This window comes from Callithrix jacchus, chromosome 15 (assembly GCF_049354715.1).
Source record: "Callithrix jacchus isolate 240 chromosome 15, calJac240_pri, whole genome shotgun sequence".
NCBI classification, from domain to species: domain Eukaryota; kingdom Metazoa; phylum Chordata; class Mammalia; order Primates; family Cebidae; genus Callithrix; species Callithrix jacchus.
Window position 1 is genome coordinate 89,139,989 of NC_133516.1, and position 22,833 is coordinate 89,162,821.

A 22,833-nucleotide genomic window follows, 5' to 3' on the forward strand; every position below is an offset into this window, starting at 1 on the left:
GTCCTTATAGGTATTGTTAAGTATCTTCAAGGACTTTGAAAATGCCAATGAATCTCGGTGTGATCTCTGTGGTAGAACATGTTAGAGATGCGAGGAAATATCTGGGAAGAAAGTAGAGATGGACTTTCCCTTTGCAGTCATTATACATAAGCCACACTTACTCTGAACATCACAGAAGTCAATATTTAGGAATACTCATGTTGGTTTCTGATCAGGTGTCAGAGGTGTTCACTGACCCTACTGTCAACAGCTTCTAAGGTATGCTCTCTGCATTTGCTGCCCTGTGTTTCTCCCTGAAGTCCCTGTAACCAAGGTGGAAAATTTAACCTCTCTGAAGGACAGGACCCATGTGTCACAGGCAACCAAAGTCTCTCTAGACCAGAGATATTCTCTAAATTGTCAACATAAATCATTGTTCTTTAGGACTCATTAAATTGGCTAAAAGCTTTTACTACTCAATAGCAATAATTACATGTTGACCAACTAAAACTCCACCAGAAACTTCCTTGTTTCACAGAATAGACAGGGCTCTAAGAAGTGGAATGCATATGAATCCTCTGGCCTAGAGAAGCAAAGTCAGTGACCAATAGGATAGAACTGCAAGGGGACATTTGTGACTTGGTAGAGATGTAATGAAGAAGTCCTGAAAACAAGTGTAGAAAATTATCAAAGGACAAAGTTTCTTTCAATTTTCTAGTTTTGACCAAGGCAAGTCTACCTGGTTAATATATGTCTGTAGAATTTCCCCTCCAACATTAAAGAAGAACATGCTTATATTAGATATGCTGCCTTTCTTCTTTCTATAAATTTTTTTGCCTGTTGTATATGCCAGTTATTGTGCACCACTGCTGATCCCTACAATGGTTGTTGGGAGTAGTATTTTACAGCAGAGCCTTCTGGGTTTCCATCTTGCCTTTACCACTCACAGGCTTTACAGCTCTGGACAATGACTCAACTTCTGTGTCACTTCCCTAAATTCATCCAATCAGAAAACGTAACATCTGGTACTTGTTATGTGCCACGCATAGTGCTAAGAGCATTTCCTGTATGTTCTGATTTACTTTCACAATAACCCTGCTGGAGAAGAGCTTGTGCTTTGGAGTTAGCCAGGCCTAGGTTAAAGTCCTAGTCTCGACTCTTCCTCCCATCTGTTGATGACCTTGGGAAATTGGCTTATCTTCTCTAATACCCAGTTTCCTCAACTTGAAAATAAAGCCCATAATAGTCATTCCTTCATAAAATCATTGTGAGGGTCAAACAAAACAATACATATTTGGTATCTAAAACTGCCTGCCTCATAATGAGAACTTTGAAAATATTAGTCATATTTTTTTTCCTCCTGTTAAGACAGATCTAGGTTGGATCTGCAGCATCTAGATAATGTGAGATGCAGCATATTTGTGGGTAACTGGCAAAGAATGTGTAGCAGTGATTCTAGAGATGATCTACTGAATGTAACTTAAACTTTCCACTGGCCCTCTGACCTCATGACCTCTAAAGATCTCTTCTATTCTATTCTTAATTATCTCAAGGAAAGGAAATAACATGGGCACTTTGTAAGCTTTGTTGAGTGTCAGAAAAGCAATGACAAATACTAGAATGACTAACTTTAGACAAAACAAGTTCAGAATTATCCCAAACGTGATAAAACCAAGAGATATATGGCTTCAAGTCTTAAATCGCTCAATACGACTACATTGAAGAGATCGATCTTCAAATTTACTTGCCAAATAGTCATATTACATTAACAATAGGAAATTCTAGCTTTAGAAGAAATTGCTTCTAGAAATGGAGGCATAGTGAAACTCAGTTGAGATTTTCCTCATAATAATGGTTATAATAAAAATGTATGGTCTTTAAAAATAAGAAATAATAGTATTTTACAAAAGATTCATAATCATGACCCTCTTTTTTTTTTTTAAATGGCTAATTGGTTTCAAAAATTACCTACTCTGTTCAGCTCAGCAACTACACTTGCTCAGCTGGGAGTTACGAGACCATACAGTTGTTTGTGGCTGGCACTCCTTTCTGAATGGCTGGTCTGTGTAGCTGGATGTCCATGGAGTGTCAGTTGTTGAATATTTTTGATATCCACCCCTGAGTGGACATAAATCAGGCCTCTTCAAACTGAGAACTTGTAAAGTCTAACATTTCTTTAGTGGTTATAATTTAACTACTATAAGGTATGTTGAGCTGCATATGTTCTTCACCTGAATGCCTTTAAGCCTCTCTCTAAGGGCTTAGCTGTCTCTGCTTTGCAGCCAATACAGCATAGAAACAGTTAGAGCTGCGAACAGGGGATTATTTGCTCCATTAACATCTTTCTGTCCAGTCTCAGGGCACATCATGCTTTCTTACCTTTATACTTAGTTCTAAGTCCAACTCCTCATGCAGAGACAGGTAACACACTGTCAAGGAAGTAGCAGACTACATAGAAGACAGAAACATGGGCACATATGTAATTATAAAGAGTGATGCATGTCACACAAAATCGCATCAGACATTTGCTAGGGAGTGGGGATATGAGGATATGGTGAGCTTGCATAAAGAAGCAGGGGCTAAATGCCATTTGACAAAGTCTAGACACATTTCTGCAGGCAGTAGGGAGTCTCTAAGGGGTTTTAGCCAAGAAATCTTGTGATTGGATTTTAATTTTTAAAATGCGATTGTAATAGTGATGTGGAGAATGGATTGAGGTGGAGGGAGGGCAACTAGGCCAAGTTTGGAATATAAGACACCATTGGTAGGCTGTGACAATAATCCACATGAGACAGAATGAGATTCAAATTAAGGCAGTGTCATGGAAAATAATGCAAGACATTTTTTCATCCTGAATCCATCTAACTTGGTGGTTGATGGAATGGGACATTGAAAAGGAAGGAGACTAAGATGGCTCCCCAGGTTCTAGCCAATGTGATTAGGTAGATGATAGTATTATGCTGTGATAAGGGGAGGAGGACCACATTTACCTGGGAGTTGGCTTGGAGGAAGAAAGAGATTCATCCTCCCTCAAGAAAGCCTTTTCTGATTGACCCAGCCAGAAAGACTATCTTCCTATTGGGGGATCTGAAAGCTCTGAGAGATTATATCATACCCAAAATAATAAAATAAAAATCTAATGGCAAAATGGAAAAGTGCCTCTTCTTTGTGCCAGAAACTGTCTCGTTACTAACGTGTCAGGAACAGTGGAATATCCACATTCACGGGTGTGAACGAGTGGGTTCGTTATCTGTGCTGAATGTAAAAACAACTAAGAATTGATTTTCTTTTACTTATCACCACACACTAGCAAATCTGAACAATGTCAGAGGTGAAAATTTACCCTTAAAAATACTTTTGGTCTAAGTTCTAAATAATTACTATGGTTACTGTTGAGTTTTAATAGCATATATGTAAACTTCAAATTAACACATTTGTAGTTTATATCCTTTGGCAAACAGTGCATTCTATTTGCAAGTTAACTCAGAGAGCTTCCCAGTTATAAAGCTGGCCTTGGACACATACAATTCAGCTACTTGTGTTCATTTTGAGAGTAAATTTCTAACGTCCAGATCACTCCAGTTTCCTCCAAGGACATTCTGTGTCCCCAGTCTCTGTAGTACTACATATTCTGGCCTTTCAACATTCAATTTTAAATAAATAATAATACCACAGAGAATGCTGAGACAAAGAAGCAGAACAGGAGCTTTTTCAGTTTTGTCATTTGGTCATTCTTGAATTTTAATTTCTGTTTAAAATTCAAAACAGTGGAAATGGTATAAATTGTATAAAATTTTTGGCTTGGCAACTTTAAAGCATTAAATGCTTTATGGATTAATATTTATGCAATTGCCATGTACTTTTTAAAACTAAAGAAGAAATCAAGAAAATAAAACTTTACATTAGTGTTACAATTTAGTAGTTACCTAAATTGTATCTTTGCTGAATTTCAGCTTTAATACAATTCATTTATTAGTTATTACACAATTGTTTATCTAAACTGTTATATCAGACTATAAAGAATCAAATTTCATACTGTTTAGGTGGATATAAAATTAATTGAATAAATACCTGTGCAATTTTCCTTTTTTGTATTTTAATATTATTTTAAAAATATTTTTTAATTTGCATAGTTTCATACATGAAGTTCAACACAAGAAAATAGTCATTGTCTATATTTCTTTTCTGGCCATTTTATTACTTGTTTCATCTCATGATTATTTCTGAAAATATTTTTATGTATAGAGGAAGGGGTTGCTCAAAATGATGTACTCTGAACCTATAATATAATAGGTACCCCCGATCTTGGAATATACATACCACTAGTGGTTTTGATAAATATTTTAAAAATGAAAGAATTCCTAAACCTATAGTGACTTAACAAGGGTTATTTCATTATATAAACACCTGGCAGGGGTTGAGGGGGAGTAGACATCTTTATTCTTTCACTGCATGTATCTATTTTAATTATTTTTAGCATTGAAAATTTCCTATCATCAGATATGAATGCTTGAGAAAAGCAGCAGGGATAGTAAGAGCAGAAATAAAAATAACTGATAGCTGGGGATTGAGTCACAGCCAAAAGAAACTGTGATAGTTATTCCTCTTTGGGAAATATTTATTTGACATGACAAACTTTTTGGGGATAGCTTTGTGTGTCCTGAGTATCATAAGACAGATATGCGTAATTCAGGGCAGACAGAAAAGAGGTGTTAACAAGCTTGTCAGATGGACAATTACAATTGTGCTATTTGTCTCAGCGGTTCATTCTTACACTACAAACATCAGCGTTAGCCTCTGAGAGACGGGAAGTATTGTAATGCCTTGTTTGTGCACAAAGGGAGTCCTCCTGATTTTTTAATGGCTGTCTGCAAGCTTACATTCATCATCTGTGCATTCCTCCATTCAAAACAATTCCTGTGCCAGTCAGCGTGATTGTGAATGATCATTATCCTGCTGATAAGAACATTCAGGAACTGCAACGTTTCCATAATCCCGTTGTGAATCAGTGATGCCACCAACATAAAAAGCTAGCTGTTTTCTCCAGCCTTAACCTACGTTGCCACTGCTCCCGAGCATAAATCACAAAAGACAGAACTTGAAGTGATGCCTAATTGTGCCACTAACATCAGGTGATAGCCCTATGCTTAAATAGAAAGGTAATATATTGTAATAGAGATAGAAATTGCGGGTTAGAAGTGGTCTCATAGTTTCAGTCACACATCGAGGGAGGTGAAGTTGTGTGTGTTTGTGTGATTGGGGGATGGTGAGTTAGAACTCTCCTACCTTTTTAGTTCCATCCTTTCATCTTATTATTATTATTTTTTGAGATGGAGCCTTGCTCTGTCGCCAGGCTCGACTGCAATTGTGTAATCTTGGCTCACAGCCACCTCTACCTCCTGGGTTCAAGCGATTCTCCTGCCTCAGCCTCCAAAGTAGCTGGGACTAAAGGTGAATGCCACGATGCTCAACTAATTTTTTTGTATTTTTAGTAGAGACAAGATTCCACCGTGTTAGCCAGGATGGTCTCGATCTCCTGACCTCGTGACCTGCCCCCCTGGCCTCTCAAAGTGCTGAGATTAGAGGCGGGAACCACCACACGCACCCCCTTTCATCTTACTTTGAAGAAACTGAGGAACAGCAAAACTGGGCAGCTTCTCAAACTTGCTCAGTGTGTTAGCATTTGAAACAGACACGTTCGAATGAATAGTCTCATTTTTAGCAATTTCCATATCCTTTATAATTATCCCCCAAAATTAGGCATGTATTTTCTCATGGTGGATAAGCAGTTTAAACTCCTGCCTAATGCGTATTCCATTTATTCTGGAATAACCAGTGGTCCCATGTCACTGTGTCAGAAAACCATGATCCAGCAGTGTATCAATGATCTAAATCATTCATAAGATTCCTGGTCTCTAAGACTTTCCCGTTCTATTTCCTCACTCTTAAAACACTTCCCCTGTCCCATGCACTGCTCTGATTGCCAAAGGGCTACTCATTCACCCAGGTTCAGCTCAAGTCTAGCCTTTCCATGAAGTTAACCTTCTGCACACCCATGCAAAGATGCAAAGTTGTTTGTACCTTTTTTTTTTTTTTTTTTTTTTTTTTTTTTTTTTTTACAAAGAGCCTTACTCCGTCGCCCAGGCTGGAGTGCAGTCGCAGGATCTCCAGTCATTGTTGCCTCCGCCGCCCAGGTTGAAGCGATTCTCCTGCCTCAGCCTCCCAAGTAGCTGAGATTAGAAGGCCCACCACCACCACGCCCGGCTAATTTTTGTATTTTTAGTAAAAACAGGGTTTCACCATCTTGGCCAATCTTGTCTTAAACTCCTGACCGCAGATGATCCGCCCACCTCGGCCTCCCTAAGTGCTGAGATTACAGGCATGAGCCACCGTGACCGGCCTTGTTTGTACCTCTTTATAGTGTTATGCCACTCTCTCAATTGTCATTCATTTTTATTTCGCATTAGAAGCAGCTCCACAAATGCAGACATCCTGTCTGATTTATTCCTGGGCTTCCTAACAACCAGCATAGGAGCCTTCCTTTCAGCTCAGGTAAACTGAAAGAAATAAAGAGCAGTATATAGTAAATTGATGATAGAAAGGTGCCCTCATTGTTAGCTGCTCCTGCTTTACCAAGTAAATGGTAAACTCTTTGCGGGTAAAAGGTCTTTGCTTATAACCATCTCATTGTTTTTGATAGTTCTAGCACAGACTTGTAGGCTCCACAATCTATTATTGACTTATCCAAGAAAATGAAAAGGGAAGTTAGGAGGCTGAGGGAGTCTATTAACTTCAGGGAGAGGAACTGACTTCTGGAAACAAGAGTTTCACTTGGGCTTTCTGCCTCTGGCCTCCTTACTTTTTTGTCATAGGTCTAACCACATTCAGGTGCATTTCCTTTTGGTAAAATATTTTACCCTTTCTCCTCATTTTTTTGAAAATCTCATCCTTATTACTTACCTTTCTGCTTGCTTTCACTTTAGTTCTGCATTTTTGGAAGCAACTGAATCAAGAAGTCTTAAAGTGAACTTGTTTGAGGTCTCAAAGCAATCATAAATTAATTAATTAAATAATTAAGATGTTCTAAAAGTTTTCTGCGGGTCCTTTGTCTCACTCTGATTCCTGGAAATTTAAGTTTCTATTATTCTGAGCAGGGATGAATGAGATGAGAGCAGGAAGGGTTTTTAAATAGGCTGTGAGTGAAGGTATATTAGGTATGAGGAAATAGATAAAGTGAGAATATCTGTGCTGGCAAGAATGTCAAAATAAGGTGAAACCTTGTTCTGGATAGACAAGTATGTGAAACTCAGGGTCAAAAGCTGCTCCTTGGTTCAACATCTGACAAGCTCTGTGATCACAGGCAAGGCCTTTAGCTGTCTTTGTATTTAAAAGAGAGTTTTGGCTATATCTCAGTTATGCCTATGCCATTATACTGTATGATACTCTAACTCTATTTAGAAGAAAGCATGAGGATGAGTGAAATCAATTAGTGAAGGAGATGGATTAGACAGATTGATAAGAGAAAGCGTAGTTGCAAACATAGAAGGAAAGGCTAAGAAAGATCTATAAGAGTGGAGAAAAAAATAATTTAAAAGAAAATACTTTTAGGATAATGTGTTTAGCCTTATCTTTACTGGAAAACAAAAGATACATATCAGTCAACACAAAGTGCATAACTAAAGGGAAATGAGAAACAAGTCATTGGAAACTGGAGTAAAGGCCATCCTTGTTACACAGTTGCCAAGAACTTGGTGGAAGTATATCTACATCTTAGGACTTTATGGGAAGCAGAAATTAAGAGCAATAATTTAGGATATTTGGTGGAAGAAGTATCTAAGCAGCAAAGCATTCAGGCTGCTGTGTGGCTACTTTTAACTGCATACAGTAAGAGGCAAGAGGGGAAAAAACGACTTAAAAATGGTGTTTATCATTAAAAGAGCAGCAGAATAGACAGATTTGGAAAATTCACAGCCTAGCTGTATAAAACAGGAAAAGGCATGTTTGGGAGAAACTACTAAGGGTATGGCCTAGAGACCATTGTTAAGGAGACTAATATGGCTAGAAGGTAGTGGAATACTATTTAAGATATTGAGAAAAAGGCCCTGAAGTCATTTCAAAGATCTTTGAGGCTGCGCATTTCATCACAGGCTCAGAGCTCAGAGGGCAAATTGGTTTTAGGGGAAACTGGAGTGCCCTTTACAGACTTGCTGCCCAGATCTGCCTCAGGTTTTTGCTCTCTGAAATCCAGCACAGTGCTCCTTGGCTGCTCCAGCCATGGCTCAAGTGAGCCCAGGTGCAGTTCAACCCACTACTCCATAATGTGCAGTTGGTAAGACTTGGTGGCACTCCCTTGATAAGTGTGCAGGCTAGCAGAATGCAAGAGGTGTGGGCCACAACTACCTCTGTGTTCAAAAGATGTAGTGGGCAGCCTGAGGGCCCAGGAATTCCGCTCCCATGGCAATGCCTAGTGGAGCCATGGCAGTGGACTGCCACTGAGACCCCAGAAATGTAGAGCTACTAGCCTGAAGCATTAGCCTGGGAGAGCTGCAGGGATGAGTCTCCAACTTGTGAGAGCTGAAGCATCAACTAAGCCCGGCAAAGCCATTTTATTTCTCTGTTGGGTTTTGGACTTACTCGGAACCTGTTACTTTCTCATTGTTGCCTATTTCTCCCTTTTGGAATGGGAATATCTGTCTTATATCTGTCCTGCCAATGTATTTTGGAAGTAGATCACTAGTTTTGATTTCACAGGATCATAGTTGTAGGGAATCTGCCTCACAGTGAATCATGCCTTGAATCTCACCCATATCTAATTTAGATAAGACTGAATTTGGGGCTTTTGAGTTGATGCTGGAACAAATTAAAACTTTTGAGGCTATTGAGATAAAATGAATGTACTCTGTATGTGAAAAGAACATGAGTTTTGGGGGATCAGGGACAGAATTTTATGGTTTGAATGTCCCCTCCAAAATTCGTGTTGAAATTTTATTGCCATTGTAGCAGTATTATGAGATGAGTAGGTTATAAATGTACTAATGCCCTTATTGTAGGAATGGATTAGTTATCATGGGAGTGGGCTACTGATAAAAGGATGAATTTTGGCCCCCATTTTTCTCTGTCTTGTGTGCTCCCTTCCACCTTCTGCTTTCTGCCATGAGATAATGCAGCACAAAGGCCTTTGCTAGATGTTGGCACCATGCTCTTGGACTTCCCAGCCTACAGAGCTATGAGCCAAATCAAACTTCTGTGGTTCACAAATTATCCAATCTCAGTTATTCTGTTATAGCAGCAGAAAACAGACTGAGACAGAGGATTAAATGATTTATTTCATTTTTAAACACATACTTATTATGTGCCTGCTATGTATGAGACACTCTGCCAGTGAGGCTTCATTATTAGGAATTTGGAGTGTTTTTGAAAATTACCATATAATGTTTGAGCACTATTGAAGTCACATATATATGGTCCCTCCAGAAGAACATATTTGATTTTAGTTTTTTTAAAATCTTTTAGGGACAGAATCATGTGATGTACAGCTTTACATAAAGAGACAATCTGCATACTCGGTCTTAGCAGGAAAACCCTTTAACCTGCAATGCCCTGTGAAATACTGTGCTCACAGGCCTCATGTGACTTGGTGCAAGCTCAATGGAACAAAATGTTTACCACTTGAAGATGGACTTCAGCGACACACAAGTTGGAAAGAAGAAAAGAACATTTCATATTTTATTTTACATTTTGAACAAGTGCTTCCTAGTGACAGTGGGTTATACCGCTGTTCTGCACATTTTTCATTTCATCTCATTGAAAGCCACTCAACAACTGTTTATGTGAGAGGTGAGTTCTCAATACTTCAATCGTCTAATATTTTTCTCATAATGTTTCCAGGAAGAGAGGTATTCAGTTTCTCAAGTGATTATGTTAGAAAGTAAACTCCTATACACATCCAAAGTTTGCTACACCTTACCGATTGTTATGTGCCAGTGTGTACGTATGTGTGTATGTATGTGTTTGAGATGAGTGAGATAAAGCAAGGATCCATGTCTTGTTCCTGATCTTAGAAAGAAAGAGAAAGAGAGTAGAGAAAAATATAGATCTTAGAGAGAAAGAGAGGAGAGTAGAGAAAAATATAATAAAAGTTATTGTTTTTCACTTTAGGGATTATAAAATTTATTTGGTAAGTCCAAAAGCAGATCAATGAAATATTGAAAAAATTATGAAGTGAATACCTTTAGTTGCAAATAGCTCTGTGATTCTTTGTCCTTGCTTTTTTTCTTTTTTCCCCAATTTTCTCTTCTTTACTTTTGTTCATCACAATTTCTTGAAGTTATGTTTGTGGTATTTAGACAATGACATACTTTTTAATAGTTCACAGTTTGTTTAGAAGAAAAACAGCAAACAAATAACCTGACTCCCTGATGATTTTCTGGGAATATTCATAGCTTCATTTCTCTACCCTGTTCCCCCACAGAAGCTTTTAGTAGGCTTTCAGAACTGAGGAAGGACAGATAGAAGTTAAGCTTGTGTAAACCAAGCTGAATAAAACATGACAAAATACATAAAGGGGAGTAGGTGAGAGTAAAAAGTATTTGGTTTATAAAAATTGTATAGCTAACATCATATTCAATGGTGAAAGGCTTAGAGCTTTCTCTCTAAGATCAGGAACAAGACATGGATCCTTGCTTTTGCCATTTCCATTTAACATTAAACTGAAAGTTCTAGCCAGAGAAAATAGACAAGAAGAAGAAGTAAAAAGTATCTAACTTAGAAAGGAAGAAGTAAAACTTTATTCACAGACGGCATGGACTTATGTGTAGAAACATTCTTTAGAATTTATTTAAAACTATTAAAGCTAATACATGAATTTAGCAGTTTCACATGATATAGGATTAATAGATAAAAATCAATGATATTTCTGTACACTAGCAATAAACAACCCACAAAAAAATTAAGGAAACAGTTCCATTTATAATAGCATCAAAAGGAATAAAATATTTTAGAATAAATTTCACCAAGAAGGTGCAAAACTTGTACACTGAACAAAGAAAGCATGGCTGAAAGAAATTCAAGAATATGTAAATAGATGCAAAGACATTCTGTATTCATGGACTGAAAGATGTAATATTGTAAAGATAGCAGTATTCCTCAAGGTGATCTACAGATGCAATGCAGTTCCACCAAAATCCCAACAGCTTTTTGTTGCTATTGCAGAAATACAAATGATTCTAAAATTTACATTGAGTTGCAACAGACCCATAGTTGCCAAAAAATCTTGAAAAAGAACAAAATTGAAGCTAAGACTTTCCTATTCCAAAACTTACTACAAAAGTATAGTTAAAACACACACACACACACACACACACACACACACACACAGACAGTATTACTGTCATATGGATAGACAAAGAGACCAATGTAAATAGAATTGAAAGTCCAGAATAAATTCCACACATCTGTGGTCAACTGATTTTTGACAAGGATGCCAAGATTATTCAGTGGCAAAAAATAGTCTCAATAAATGTGCCAGGATAATTGGATATTCATATATAAACAATGAATTTGATCCCTATCTCACACCATATTTTAAGAAATCAAAATAAATCAGAAATTTAAGTACAAGAGCTAAAACTATAAAAACTACTGTATATAAAACAATAAAACCCTGGTTTCTTAGGAGAAAACATAGGGATAAATGTTTCTAATCTTGGATTTAGCAGTGATTTCTTAGATATGATTACAAGACCATAATCAACAATAACACCAAAAATAGTTAAATTGGACTTCATAAAAATTAAACACTTTTGTGCATCAAAAAAATAAAATAAAATAAAATAAAATAAACACTATCAATTCAACAACAGACTGGCAACCTAATTTTAAAATGAGCAAAGGACTTGAATAGACATTTCATCAAAGAGAGTAAACAAATGGCCAATAAGCATATGAAGGGAAATGCACAATACCATTAGTTACTAGAGAAATGCAAATCAAAAGCACAAGGAAAACCCACTTCTTACCTCTAGAATGACTAGAATAAAAGAAACATGGACAATAAGAAGTGTTAGCAAGGATGTGGAGAAATCAAAACCCTATCCATTGCTGATAAGAATGTAAAATGATGCAGCTACTTTGGAAAATGGTCTAGCAGTTCCTCAAAAGGTTAAACCTGGTTGCCACAGTACCAAGTAATTCTATTCCTAGGTAAATACTCAAATGAAATTAAAATATAAGTTCACATAAAACCTTGTTCATGAATGTTTATCACAGAACAATTCACAGTAGCCAAATTGTGGAAACAAGCTAAATGTTCAACTGATGAATGGAAAAAGGAAATGTAGGTTATCTGCACATGGAATATTATTTAGTCATGAAAAGGAATGAAGGGCAGCGCGGAACCCTGGGCCTGGCTGTGGCCCCGGAGCAGTGCTGGCAGTCCCGGAGGCCCGAGCGCAGCAGGGGATCTGGGCGTCGGCGAGGCCTGAGCTGGGCGGGCCCGGGACACAGGCGGCTGGCCAAAGCTGTGGCTGGAGCCAAAGGCGGCGATGGACACAGCGGGGGACTTGAGTGCCTGGAGACGATGCCAAAGCTGCAGGACTTTGAGTTCTGGAGTCACACCCTTCCGGGGGCCCGCCACGTGGTGGCCCCCATGGTGGACCAGAGTGAGCTGGCCTGAAGGCTGCTGAGCCGGCGCCACGGGGCACAGCTCTGCTACACGCCCATGCTACACGCCCAAGTCTTTGTCCGTGACACCAGCTACCGGAAGGAGAACCTGTACTGCGAGGTGTGCCTCGAGGACCAGCCCCTCATCGTGCAGTTCTGTGCCAATGACCCGGAGGTGTTTGTTCAGGCGGCTCTCCTGAATTAGTGCTACTAATTTAGATAATATATATTAACATAATACATAATGAAACTAAATTTTGAGGCAATGAATCACCCTTCCCTTCCTTGAAAGATAAGTCTTCTTGTGTAATTCAGTCTTTCTTTATGGGAACAAGTCTACTTCTAAATGACAGATGAATTTAGCCAAGGTTGGATGCAAGGTCAGAAGCTAATAATTGTGATTCAAAAGTCTATTATACGAAAATAGCATTACAATTTCTGCTCCATCTCATGTTGGGGTCCGGCACGTCTGCCGGGGGACTACCAACCTGCAGGAATCCCCGAGGCCGCCAACGTAGATGTCTCGTTCAACCTGAGGGAGACAGTGCGTGGAAGTGAAAGAATAAAGGAAAGCGGAGTCTGGAGGGCTGGCTTAGGCTATGTCCAAGCAGCCGTTTTATTTTTGCAATACGTTTCATTATATACCTTTCTGAAGTCAAAGTTGTTTACACCAGATCAACGTACTTAAGTTACAGTAAGCAAGTTACGCCCACTAAGTTACGCCCACTAAGTTAAGTCCAGTAAGTAGGTTACGCCCAGTAAGTAGGTTACGCCCAATAGGTCAAGGAAAGTAAGTTACAGTCACGCCCTGTAAGCTATGGTAAGTAAGCTACAGTTACACCCAGTAAGTTAGGTAAGTAAGATACCAAGTGTAAATACTTAAGTTAATATTTTACAATGAAGGTAACAAGGGTCCAAAATGAACACAATTAAGCAATAAACCATAAGGAGCCGAAAGTGGTCACAATGCTTCCCATGTCCTCATATCCATAAAGTAATGTTTGTTAATTATTTTGAATAACATATAGCTCCTCTCTTGGTTCCTGCTTTCCCTCAGCTCGACTCCCCCAACCAGGGATCTGTGTCCGGGCTCAAGCTCACCGTATGGCGAGGCCCGTTTCCTAGGGGCCTCACACGGGAGTGATCCCCACAGATTCCCTCAATCTCATATTTGGGTCATTCATGACCACGAAAGATGGTGTACAGTTTGTAAAGTGCATAAAGATGCCTGTTCTAGGGATCAAGTTGGGGCTGAGATTAGGATCAACTATCTACTGTGTGGAGGAAGGAGTCCAACTTTAGAGGAAAGGAAATAACATTCCCTCCTCAATGCCGTACCCTGGGGGGTTTTATGGAACAAAGTATGTGAAAGATGAAGTGGTAAAAGAGAAAGTGTAAGAGCTAAATAGCAGACATGAAGGACCCTGTAAGTTTCTGTTTGAACATTTCTACTCTCCTAGTACTTGCCTACCGTTCTTATCACACCCTTCCTTACCAGTTTGTTAATTGATGCTGTTGATCCTCATTAAAAAATCCCAGAGAATTTTCTTTGGCTTCCTACTCTTGTCTCTCCACCAAATTCCACTCTGTGATGTTTCCTTCTATGAGCATTTCACACCATGATAACCTTCCTCCTAAATAATTCAATTAATTCTATGATTGGACTCTGTCTTTAGTGTTTCCCCATTTTGGTCCATTACAGGCACTATCTTCCTAATACACTTAATTTGCCTCATACACTTCCTTCATCACACCACTCTCTTGCAGAGCATCGCCAGTGCTCACAATATTGGGCTCATCTTTGTTCACCAGCATTCAAAGTCTTCCACAGTTTGTTCCCACCACCTTTCTGGATTGTTTCTGGATTCCACATAGAGCCTCTCAACTCCAGCCTAAGGGCCTTGGTTGCCATAGCCAGATCTCCATCACAGCCCTGCCTCTGCTGCTCTTGCCATTTGTAGAGCTCCTATTCACCTGTCTCCACCTATGGAAATTCTACCCCTCCTTTCAAGCTCAGCTCCTTTTTCGAGTTCTTAAGAAAGCCTTTCATGATGACCTGAGGGGAAGGGATCACTCCTTTTTACCAATTTTTATTGCATTTAAGTTCTGTGCCTTTCATTTATCACACATTTCCTTTCACTGTAGTAATATGTGGAAATGTCTTTTAAGTTCCATGAAAGATTATAATGTCCTGGAAGGCATAAATTTGCATAACATTTCTTTTTTTTTCCTATTTCCTTCACAAAAAGTAAACTGTTTAGGAATTGACTTTAAACTCTGTGTGGATTTTAGACGAATTTAAACTAGGTGTGCACTTTTCTTTAGCAAGGTCGTGAAAACAAAAATAACAGGGAAGGTCAAAGAAAAATTCCTCTTTTTCTAAACCTGAAAGTGCTCAATGAACTAAGGTATAAGGTGAGGAGAAAAATATATTTGGAAATATGTTTAAGGATCATACTTTTCATAAGGAATTTTAGAGTCTGATACAAAATATTTTATGTTTTTCTGTGAAATATATTTCTGAAGTGATTTTGGACAGTTTGTTGTTTTTATATGTAACTCTCTTTTGTTGCTTATGCTCAGGGAAAAGTTAGTCCATGTAAGAACAGGTCTATGACAGAGTAGGGGCTTGGATGCTCTTGGGAAAGCAGTATTCTCTCAGAATGAAGAGAAGCACCTTGCAAAACAAGCCAAAGTTCTAGGGGAAAAGCTGGCAGAGCTGGGGAACGGTCACTGAAACATCCATTGGTTTTTCACTTAACCCTTCCCAACCTTCCCTTGGTCAGTTTCTGATTAAGAACATGTGTAGGTCATGGTGGCTCACACCTATAATCCCAGCACTTTGGGAGGCCAAGGCTGTTGGTTCACGAGGTCAATAGATGGAGACCATCTTGGCCAACATGGTGAAACCCCGTTTCTCCTAAAAATACAAAAATTAGCTGGCTGTGGTGGCATGCACCTGTGGTGGCGTGCACCTGTAGTCCCAGCTCCTCAGGAGGCTGAGGCAGCAGAATCACTTGAACCCAGGAGGCTGAAGTTGCCAGGAGCTGAAATTGCATCACTGCACTCCAGCCTAGGGACAGAACAAGGCTCTGTCTTAAAAAAAAAAAAAAAGAACATTCCCAAGGCTGGGTGCCTCACGCCTGTAATCCTAGCACTTTGGGAGGTGGATCACTTGAGGTGAGGAGTTGAGACCAGCCTGACCAACATGGAGAAACCCTATCTCTACTATAAGTACAAAAAAAATTAGCCGGGCACGGTGGCAGGCAACTGTAATCCCAACTAACTATTCAAGAGGCTGAAGAGGGAAAATCACTTGAACCCAGGAAGTGGAGGCTGCAGTGAATCGGGATTGTGCCACTGCATTCCAGCCTGGGCCATACGGCGAGACTCTGTCTCAAAATAAATGAAATAAAAACAATAACTTCCCCAAAATGTGGTCATTATCTGTGCATGAATGTGGGTGGGCAGTGAGAGGGCAGGAAGTCCTTGTGAACTTCCACCCTGATTTGGAGCATCTGCTGACTGTGCCGCTTGTTATTCCAGGTGCTAGAGATATCGTACAGGCTAGACTGATTCCTTATGCTTAAGGAATGGGGAAGAGGAGATCAAAGCACACAGACAAAGTTTGTGTTGTGTTTCACAGTCTTTCGTTGAGCTTCAAAATAGGCCCAGGAATTCACTTTATGTCAATGACCTTGGAGTTATGTTCCACAAATTGTGCTAACTAATCTTGAGATGGATTATTGGATTCTCTGGTAGTGTGCAAAGACTGTAATCCTCCCCAAGGTTAGCACTTATTTTGGACACACCCAAGTGTATGCCGTCATCATTTTCTCAATTTCAATTCTTTATTTTGTTTCTCTGTTTCAGAACAAACTCAAAATAATTTAGGGAGAGTTTTGAGTTTGCTCTGAAATAGAGAAACCGTTTGTTCTGAATTAGTTTTACTTGATCAAACTAATCAAGGAAATTATTATAATTTTTTTTGTTGGTTAAAGAAATAACCGAAGTTGGATCTTCTTGAGACAGCAGCTTTGTTTGTATTCGGTTATCTGTTGTTAGAACCTTAGTCTCCATTGCTATCCAAGATCCTCCCCCACACAGCTGTTTCTGGCACACCTGGCAGTGGCTGGGCTGCTTGCTAACCTAAACAGCAGCTGCAGGATTAATAGACAACATTTGTTACCACTCTAAATAACCAAACCACTTTTGTGCAGCTTCAGTTGCTCCTAATCATTTTTATCCCAAACCCAAGCATCTAGAGAAACAAAATAACATTATAACAGAATTAATAGAATTTTTTTTTTGAGATGGAGTCTAACTCTGTCACTCAGGCTGAGCACAGTGGTGCCGTCTCGGTTCACTGCAACCTCCACCTCCTGGGTTCAAGCAGTTCTCCTACCTCAGCCTCCCATGTAGCTGGGATTACAGGCACATGCCACCATGCCTAGCTAATTTTTGTATTTCAATAGAGATGGGGTTTCAACCATGTTGGCCAGGCTGGGCTCAAACTCCTGACTTCAAGTGATCCACCCGTCTTGGCCTCCGAAAGTGCTGAGATCACAGGTGTGAGTCACCATGCCTGGCCTTAGAATATCTTACTCCAGTATTTTTCATCTGAGTCAACAGTAACCGAAAATAAAAAAAAAATAGATCTTACATCATAGCCCGTAATACACACAAATATAAAAAAGTTTCATATGGCCATGCTTAACTGTAAGACAGAGTTTCTCTGTTGACATTTTGGTCTGGAATATTTTTTGCTGCACCAAGAGGAGGTTCATCCTGTATAGTGTAGGGTGTGTAACAGAATCCCTGACTTCTACTCACTAGCTGCCAGCCTCCATCACCCTACCTTGTTACCGGCAAACATATCTCCAGACATTGCCACATGTTCCCTGCTTGAGAAGCACTGCTCTAGTGTGGGTGATGCATTCTGCTGATTTTGATCCTCTTCTGTTTCATTTTTTAAAATGCTATTTGTGACCTAGTAAATTGTTTCACAACCTGCTAATGAGCTGTGAACAAATGCAGACAAACAGGGCCTTGACACATATTAACACTGACCAACAGTAATGCGCGTTAGCTGTGTGCCATGCAGAGCACTTTCGAGGATATAAAAAGTATTTGGTATCTCGAGATTCCAGTGAGTTATGAGACAAGGAAAAGACATTGTGTTGAAGAAACTTGAATTTCATGTTATAAACATGTTGGCTTGAGCTCCTGTTGCTACTCACTAGCTATCTGACTTGGGGCAATTCTTGGGGCGGAATACGGACAGTGGCTTTCCTACTTTTCTTAAGTGATGGGTATGAGAGTTAGAGACTGTAAATAGAAAGGCTTAAAGAAAGTTAGATACTGTAAAGAGAAAGGCTTAATGAAGTACCTTCTGACAGCTAAATAAAGGTTGATAAAGGTTGTTATATGGAAGATTAACTCTATGAGAATTAAGAATTTGTGCAAAAGGTTATTGCATAGCCAAATCTGCTCAGCAAGAAAGCAAGAGGTGGCTAAGGGCACTGGGACTTTTTTTTCATTGAAGAGTTCTAATGGCCATATTGCTGTGTACTGAGTTCTTACTGGGATACCAACACTGTTCTTTTTATTTATTTATTTTATTTTACTTTAAGTTCTGGGGTACATGTGCAGATCTTGCAGGATTTTTACATAGGTATACATGTGCCATGGTGGTTTGCTGCCTCCATCCCCCTGTCACTTACATTAGGTATTTCTCCTGATATTATCCCTCCCCAATCTCTCCACCCCCTTCTGTCCCTCCCCTAGCCCTCCAACCCCCAACAAACCCCAGTGTGTGATGGTCCGCTCCCTGTGTCCATGTCTTCTCATTGTTCAACACCCATTTATGAATGAGAACATGCAGTGTTTGGGTTTCAGTTCTTGTGTCAGTTTGCTGAGAATGATGGTTTCCAGATTCATCCATGTCCCTGGAAAGGACATGAACTCATCCTTTTTATGGCTGCATAGTATTCCATGGTATATATGAAGGCACTGGGATTCTTGAGGAATGCCTCTGAAGGGGAAATGGGGGCATTGGCCTGAAATCTCCTTCATTCAAGTTCTGACAATGCAGTGGGGTGCTGCTGATCCTAATATATCTCATATTTCCTAACTCTCATTAGCATTTACTAACATTCAAGATGTAAACAGTACCTCGGAACGACCCTCCAAGGATGAAATGGCCGACAGACCATGGCTCCTGTATAGTTTACTTCCTTTGGGGGCATTGCCTCTACTCATCTTCTGCCTGAGAAGGCACCAAGGTGGGTTCTATTGTCCTTCTGCCCCCTGTACCACACATTTAGGGCTATTCTTATTTCTGGAGCTAACAGATTTTAGTTTCTTCCTGTTATTTTCTTTCCCAATCCTGTGGTAAACCATGGATAGTGATTTTCTGGGAGACAACTCATACTTGTGCTGAAAAAGCAAATGGGTTTTAGTTGGGGCTCCCTTGAGTCATGAGAGAGGCATGCTTACCACAGCACACACAGTGTTCCAGCCAGCTTGTGGTGAGCACAGCACATTGCTGAGGCTTCACTTTTCTATCTGCATGAATCTTAGGTTTGTGTGAGAAAGAGCTCTTCTAAGCTTAACAGGACTGAACGTTGAAACAATGTCTCAGGTCAAGATACCTGATTAGAGTTATTTTGTACTGACCTCTCCTCTCAGCCACACCACATCATGCCATTGCCTAACTGAAGAACCAACATCCCCAGAGAAAATTAATACTTGTGTACTTCCTGTTGCCGTAACAAACATATGCTTGACCTGAATCCTTACCCAACAATAATGCATTTGAAAAATGTGGGTTTGGCTATGATGGGAGAGGTGTGATATTTTGAAAATACTTCCTTTCTACTTTTGTAAGAACTCCCTCAATGTCGTGACCAAACAGGTTAAGAGAGAAAAGCATGGAGAAGTCTGATCTAGCTTTGGCCTGAACCACACCAGTTTTCTCTTTCCTTTTTCTTCTCCTCTATCCTCTCCCATTCCTGTTTTCACAACATCAGTTACAGTGTAGCTATAGAAACTGAGATAGATGGAGCAACCCTTATTCAGGGTGCCACAGGAGTCACCTTTCACTTGGCAAAAGTGCTTCTGGTATTGTGAAGTGAGAATTTCTGGAGTCCACAGCCTTCTCTGGATTCGGAAGAATTCTCTCTTACCCCAATTCTTCATCTGCAACCCATGGCTCTTTCTATGGCCTTTCTGTATCTTTCATCATCTTTCTTGAGACTTCTGGAACCTCTCTCAGAACTTCAGAAAAGGAGTCAGAGATAAATCTTCTGATTTACCACATCCAAAGTGAACTAGGTAGTAAGAGATCTTGGCTACATAGGTGACAGGACAGCAACATTTCTGTCATTGAGTACGGAATATCCCCAAAGCAAGGACTTCCAGTCTTTTCCAAGTAATATATAGGTCCTTTCCCTTCCTCTTCAGTATGCCATGAGGCTATGTGGACTGAAAAGTGATGAACGAGAGAGAGCTGGTCAGTGTGAATTCTCACAAACAAGTGTGTGTGGCATGCTAGGCAAAGCAAATCATCAAGTAAAAACTAGTAACAATCCTATCCCAGGCATTCAACAGGGTAAGCATGGATGGCACGGTGGTTTACTTCTGTTTTCTTTACTCCTTTTGATTACTTATTTTTCCTTTTGTCTTCCAGGAAAGCAAAATGAACTTTCTGACACAGCAGGAAAGGAAATTATCCTGGTATGCTTGATGTATCTGTTGAAACAAATGAAATTTGTGTTATACCGTGTTTATTTTTTCAATGAATTTATATAGTGCTTACCATGTGCCAGGCATCATTATTCTAGGTATTCTCTCTCTCTCTCTCCATATATATATATATACATGCCTAGACTCATTTTTTTAAAATGTGAATTTTACATTCAGCTCTCTCTGCGGCAAAAGCTCTTTAGGGTTAACAAGTCTCATAATAAGTGGTTCTTTGGAAGTTCATGGAAGGCAGTATAGATCTGAGACAGAAAAGTCAGAGACTGAGCCATGAAGACTTGACTCTGCTCTTGCCTATTATATGGATTCAGGCTAGTCATTTATTTTTATGAAAACACCTTAAAGTCTCTCCGGAAGAGAGTAGGGAGCTAATGAAAGAATGAATCCATAAACAGCCTCATAAAATATTAGATATCTTCATATATAGCACCAGCAAAGTAGAAACATGATCTTTGGCTTAGTTATTGCACAGAGGTCCCTGGCAACGTGTGTGGGCTCATCAGGGATGGGACCACCCAGACTAAAGGAAGGGAATTTTGGAGACAATCTTTCCTACAAGGTTTGGAATATAAATGTAGGCTTTTATTTTGAGTTGAATGTTATGGAGATATTAGAACTAGAAAAGAATGCGAGATGAGGCGATATATTTGCGGGAAAAAATTCTGAAGCTCTCGAATTAAAACTGGTTATTAGAGATACTGCAAAGGAACTTGAAATGTGCGTGTGCGTGTTCCTGTAAGGAAGAATAGTGATAGAGGTAGTAATCCTCTTAAAAATTCCACAAAATACAAAGTCGATAAAGCCAATAATTCTGTATATAACATTAAATGGCATTCAACATTCCCCACCAAGCGGCTTAATTTTAAACCAAACCAAATACATTCAACTTGATAAACTTCTATGAAGTTTTAGTGAACGTCCGTAGGCACTGTGTTGGGTGCTAAGGCTTTGTTCCCTCAGATAGGGAAATTTTCTTAATTATTATTTTCTTATTTCTTTTGAGATGGAGTCTCACTCCATCACCCAGGCTGGAGTGCAATGGAGTGACCTCAGCTCACTGCAGCCTCTGCTTCCAAGGTTCAAGCAATTCTCCTGCCTCAGTCTCCCCAGTAGCAGGGATTACAGGCACCCACCACCATGGCCAGCTAATTTTTGTATTTTTTTAATAGAGATTGGGTTTCACCATGTTGGCCAGGCTGGTCTTGAACTTCTAAGCTCAAGTGATCTACTTTTCTTGGCTTCCCAAAGTGCTGGGATTATAGGCGTGAGCCACTACGTCTAGCCAAAATATTACTTTCTTTCTCTAGTAAATAATAATGATAATTTCATTTAATTACAATAAGGCCTGAAAGCTATGAAACTATTTAAGACAAAAATCTAAATAATTTACTGTGCAACTAAAATCCAGTTTGGTTAAGCTGTGGTCATTTTTCTTCCTGGGTAGGCTGGACAAATTATGATTTGAAGCTTAATTCAAAAGAGTTTTTTTCTGTGTGTGCAATAGTTTGGGAAGTTTGTTTCAAGGTATTCTTGCTATTCACAGAAATTTAAAGATTTTTGCTCCATTTCAGATGTTTAGCATTTCAGAAAAAAAAAAGGATACCGTATTTGATCCTTGGGGCTAAATATTTCTTAACATAAAACTAGTAGGGGAACTGCGGAGAAATCAAAATACAGAAAGGAACTGTTAAAAACATGACAGCTACGTCTAAACGCCAAAGCTCTGATCTTAATCCAGAATGATCCTTTGAGGGCATAAAGTGCTTGCCTAATAAAAACCACTTTAAAGAGTATTGTACACCTCAAAGAGTGAATTTTATGGCATGTGAATGATATCTAAACATATACTTTAAATACCCATTTTAAAGTGCTTTGTATACTGGTAACCTTCCTTAGGAATGTAATGGGATTGCTGTTTCTGGCTTTATCATCTCTATCCACCATGTTGTCGTGGATTGGCCTTGTGGCAGTCAGCCACTTTGCTGGGTGCCACAGCAGGGGTGCTACAGAGCACTATATTTTCTTTCGCTCCATTCATTTTAACAAAATTTTTCATGGAAATGAGCCATTTCTTGGGATGAGAGACAGGTAGACAGGTAGCTGAACTGACAGGCTTAAACAGATTGAAAAGTATCACAGGAACCGTGTTGATATATTGAGGACCAAAGACTATTTTTCAGTTCACGTGACAGTCTTCTTCAGTGTGCCACCTACTGACTTCAGCCAGGCGTCTTTCAGTGGAGTTGGGAGAACTTTCCATCTTAGCCAAACAACCTCTGCCCCTTTAGCGGCTCAGCCTTACTGTTATTTCTGAGCAGCCACCTCATCAGAGGGAGGCACTGTGTCAGGAATTATTACTTAGCTTCTCAGGGTAAAGCCAGACATGCTTACATGATAGAACTCTGCCAAGGAAATGCCATAGGCATCCTA

General features: G+C 39.5%; 1 protein-coding gene across 2 annotated transcripts in view; it reads left to right on the plus strand.

Moving 5' to 3' along the window:
• Positions 1–22,833, plus strand: part of BTLA (B and T lymphocyte associated) — a 34,944-nt gene that overhangs the window by 6,401 nt on the left and 5,710 nt on the right. Inside the window, exons 2-4 of one of the 2 annotated variants that reach the window (XM_035274175.3) lie at positions 9,493–9,816; positions 18,783–18,923; positions 20,330–20,376. In XM_035274175.3, coding sequence (XP_035130066.1) covers positions 9,493–9,816; positions 18,783–18,923; positions 20,330–20,376 — 512 coding nt within the window. The remainder of the gene's footprint in view (positions 1–9,492; positions 9,817–18,782; positions 18,924–20,329; positions 20,377–22,833) is intronic. The other variant, XM_035274176.3, reaches the window with a different exon arrangement.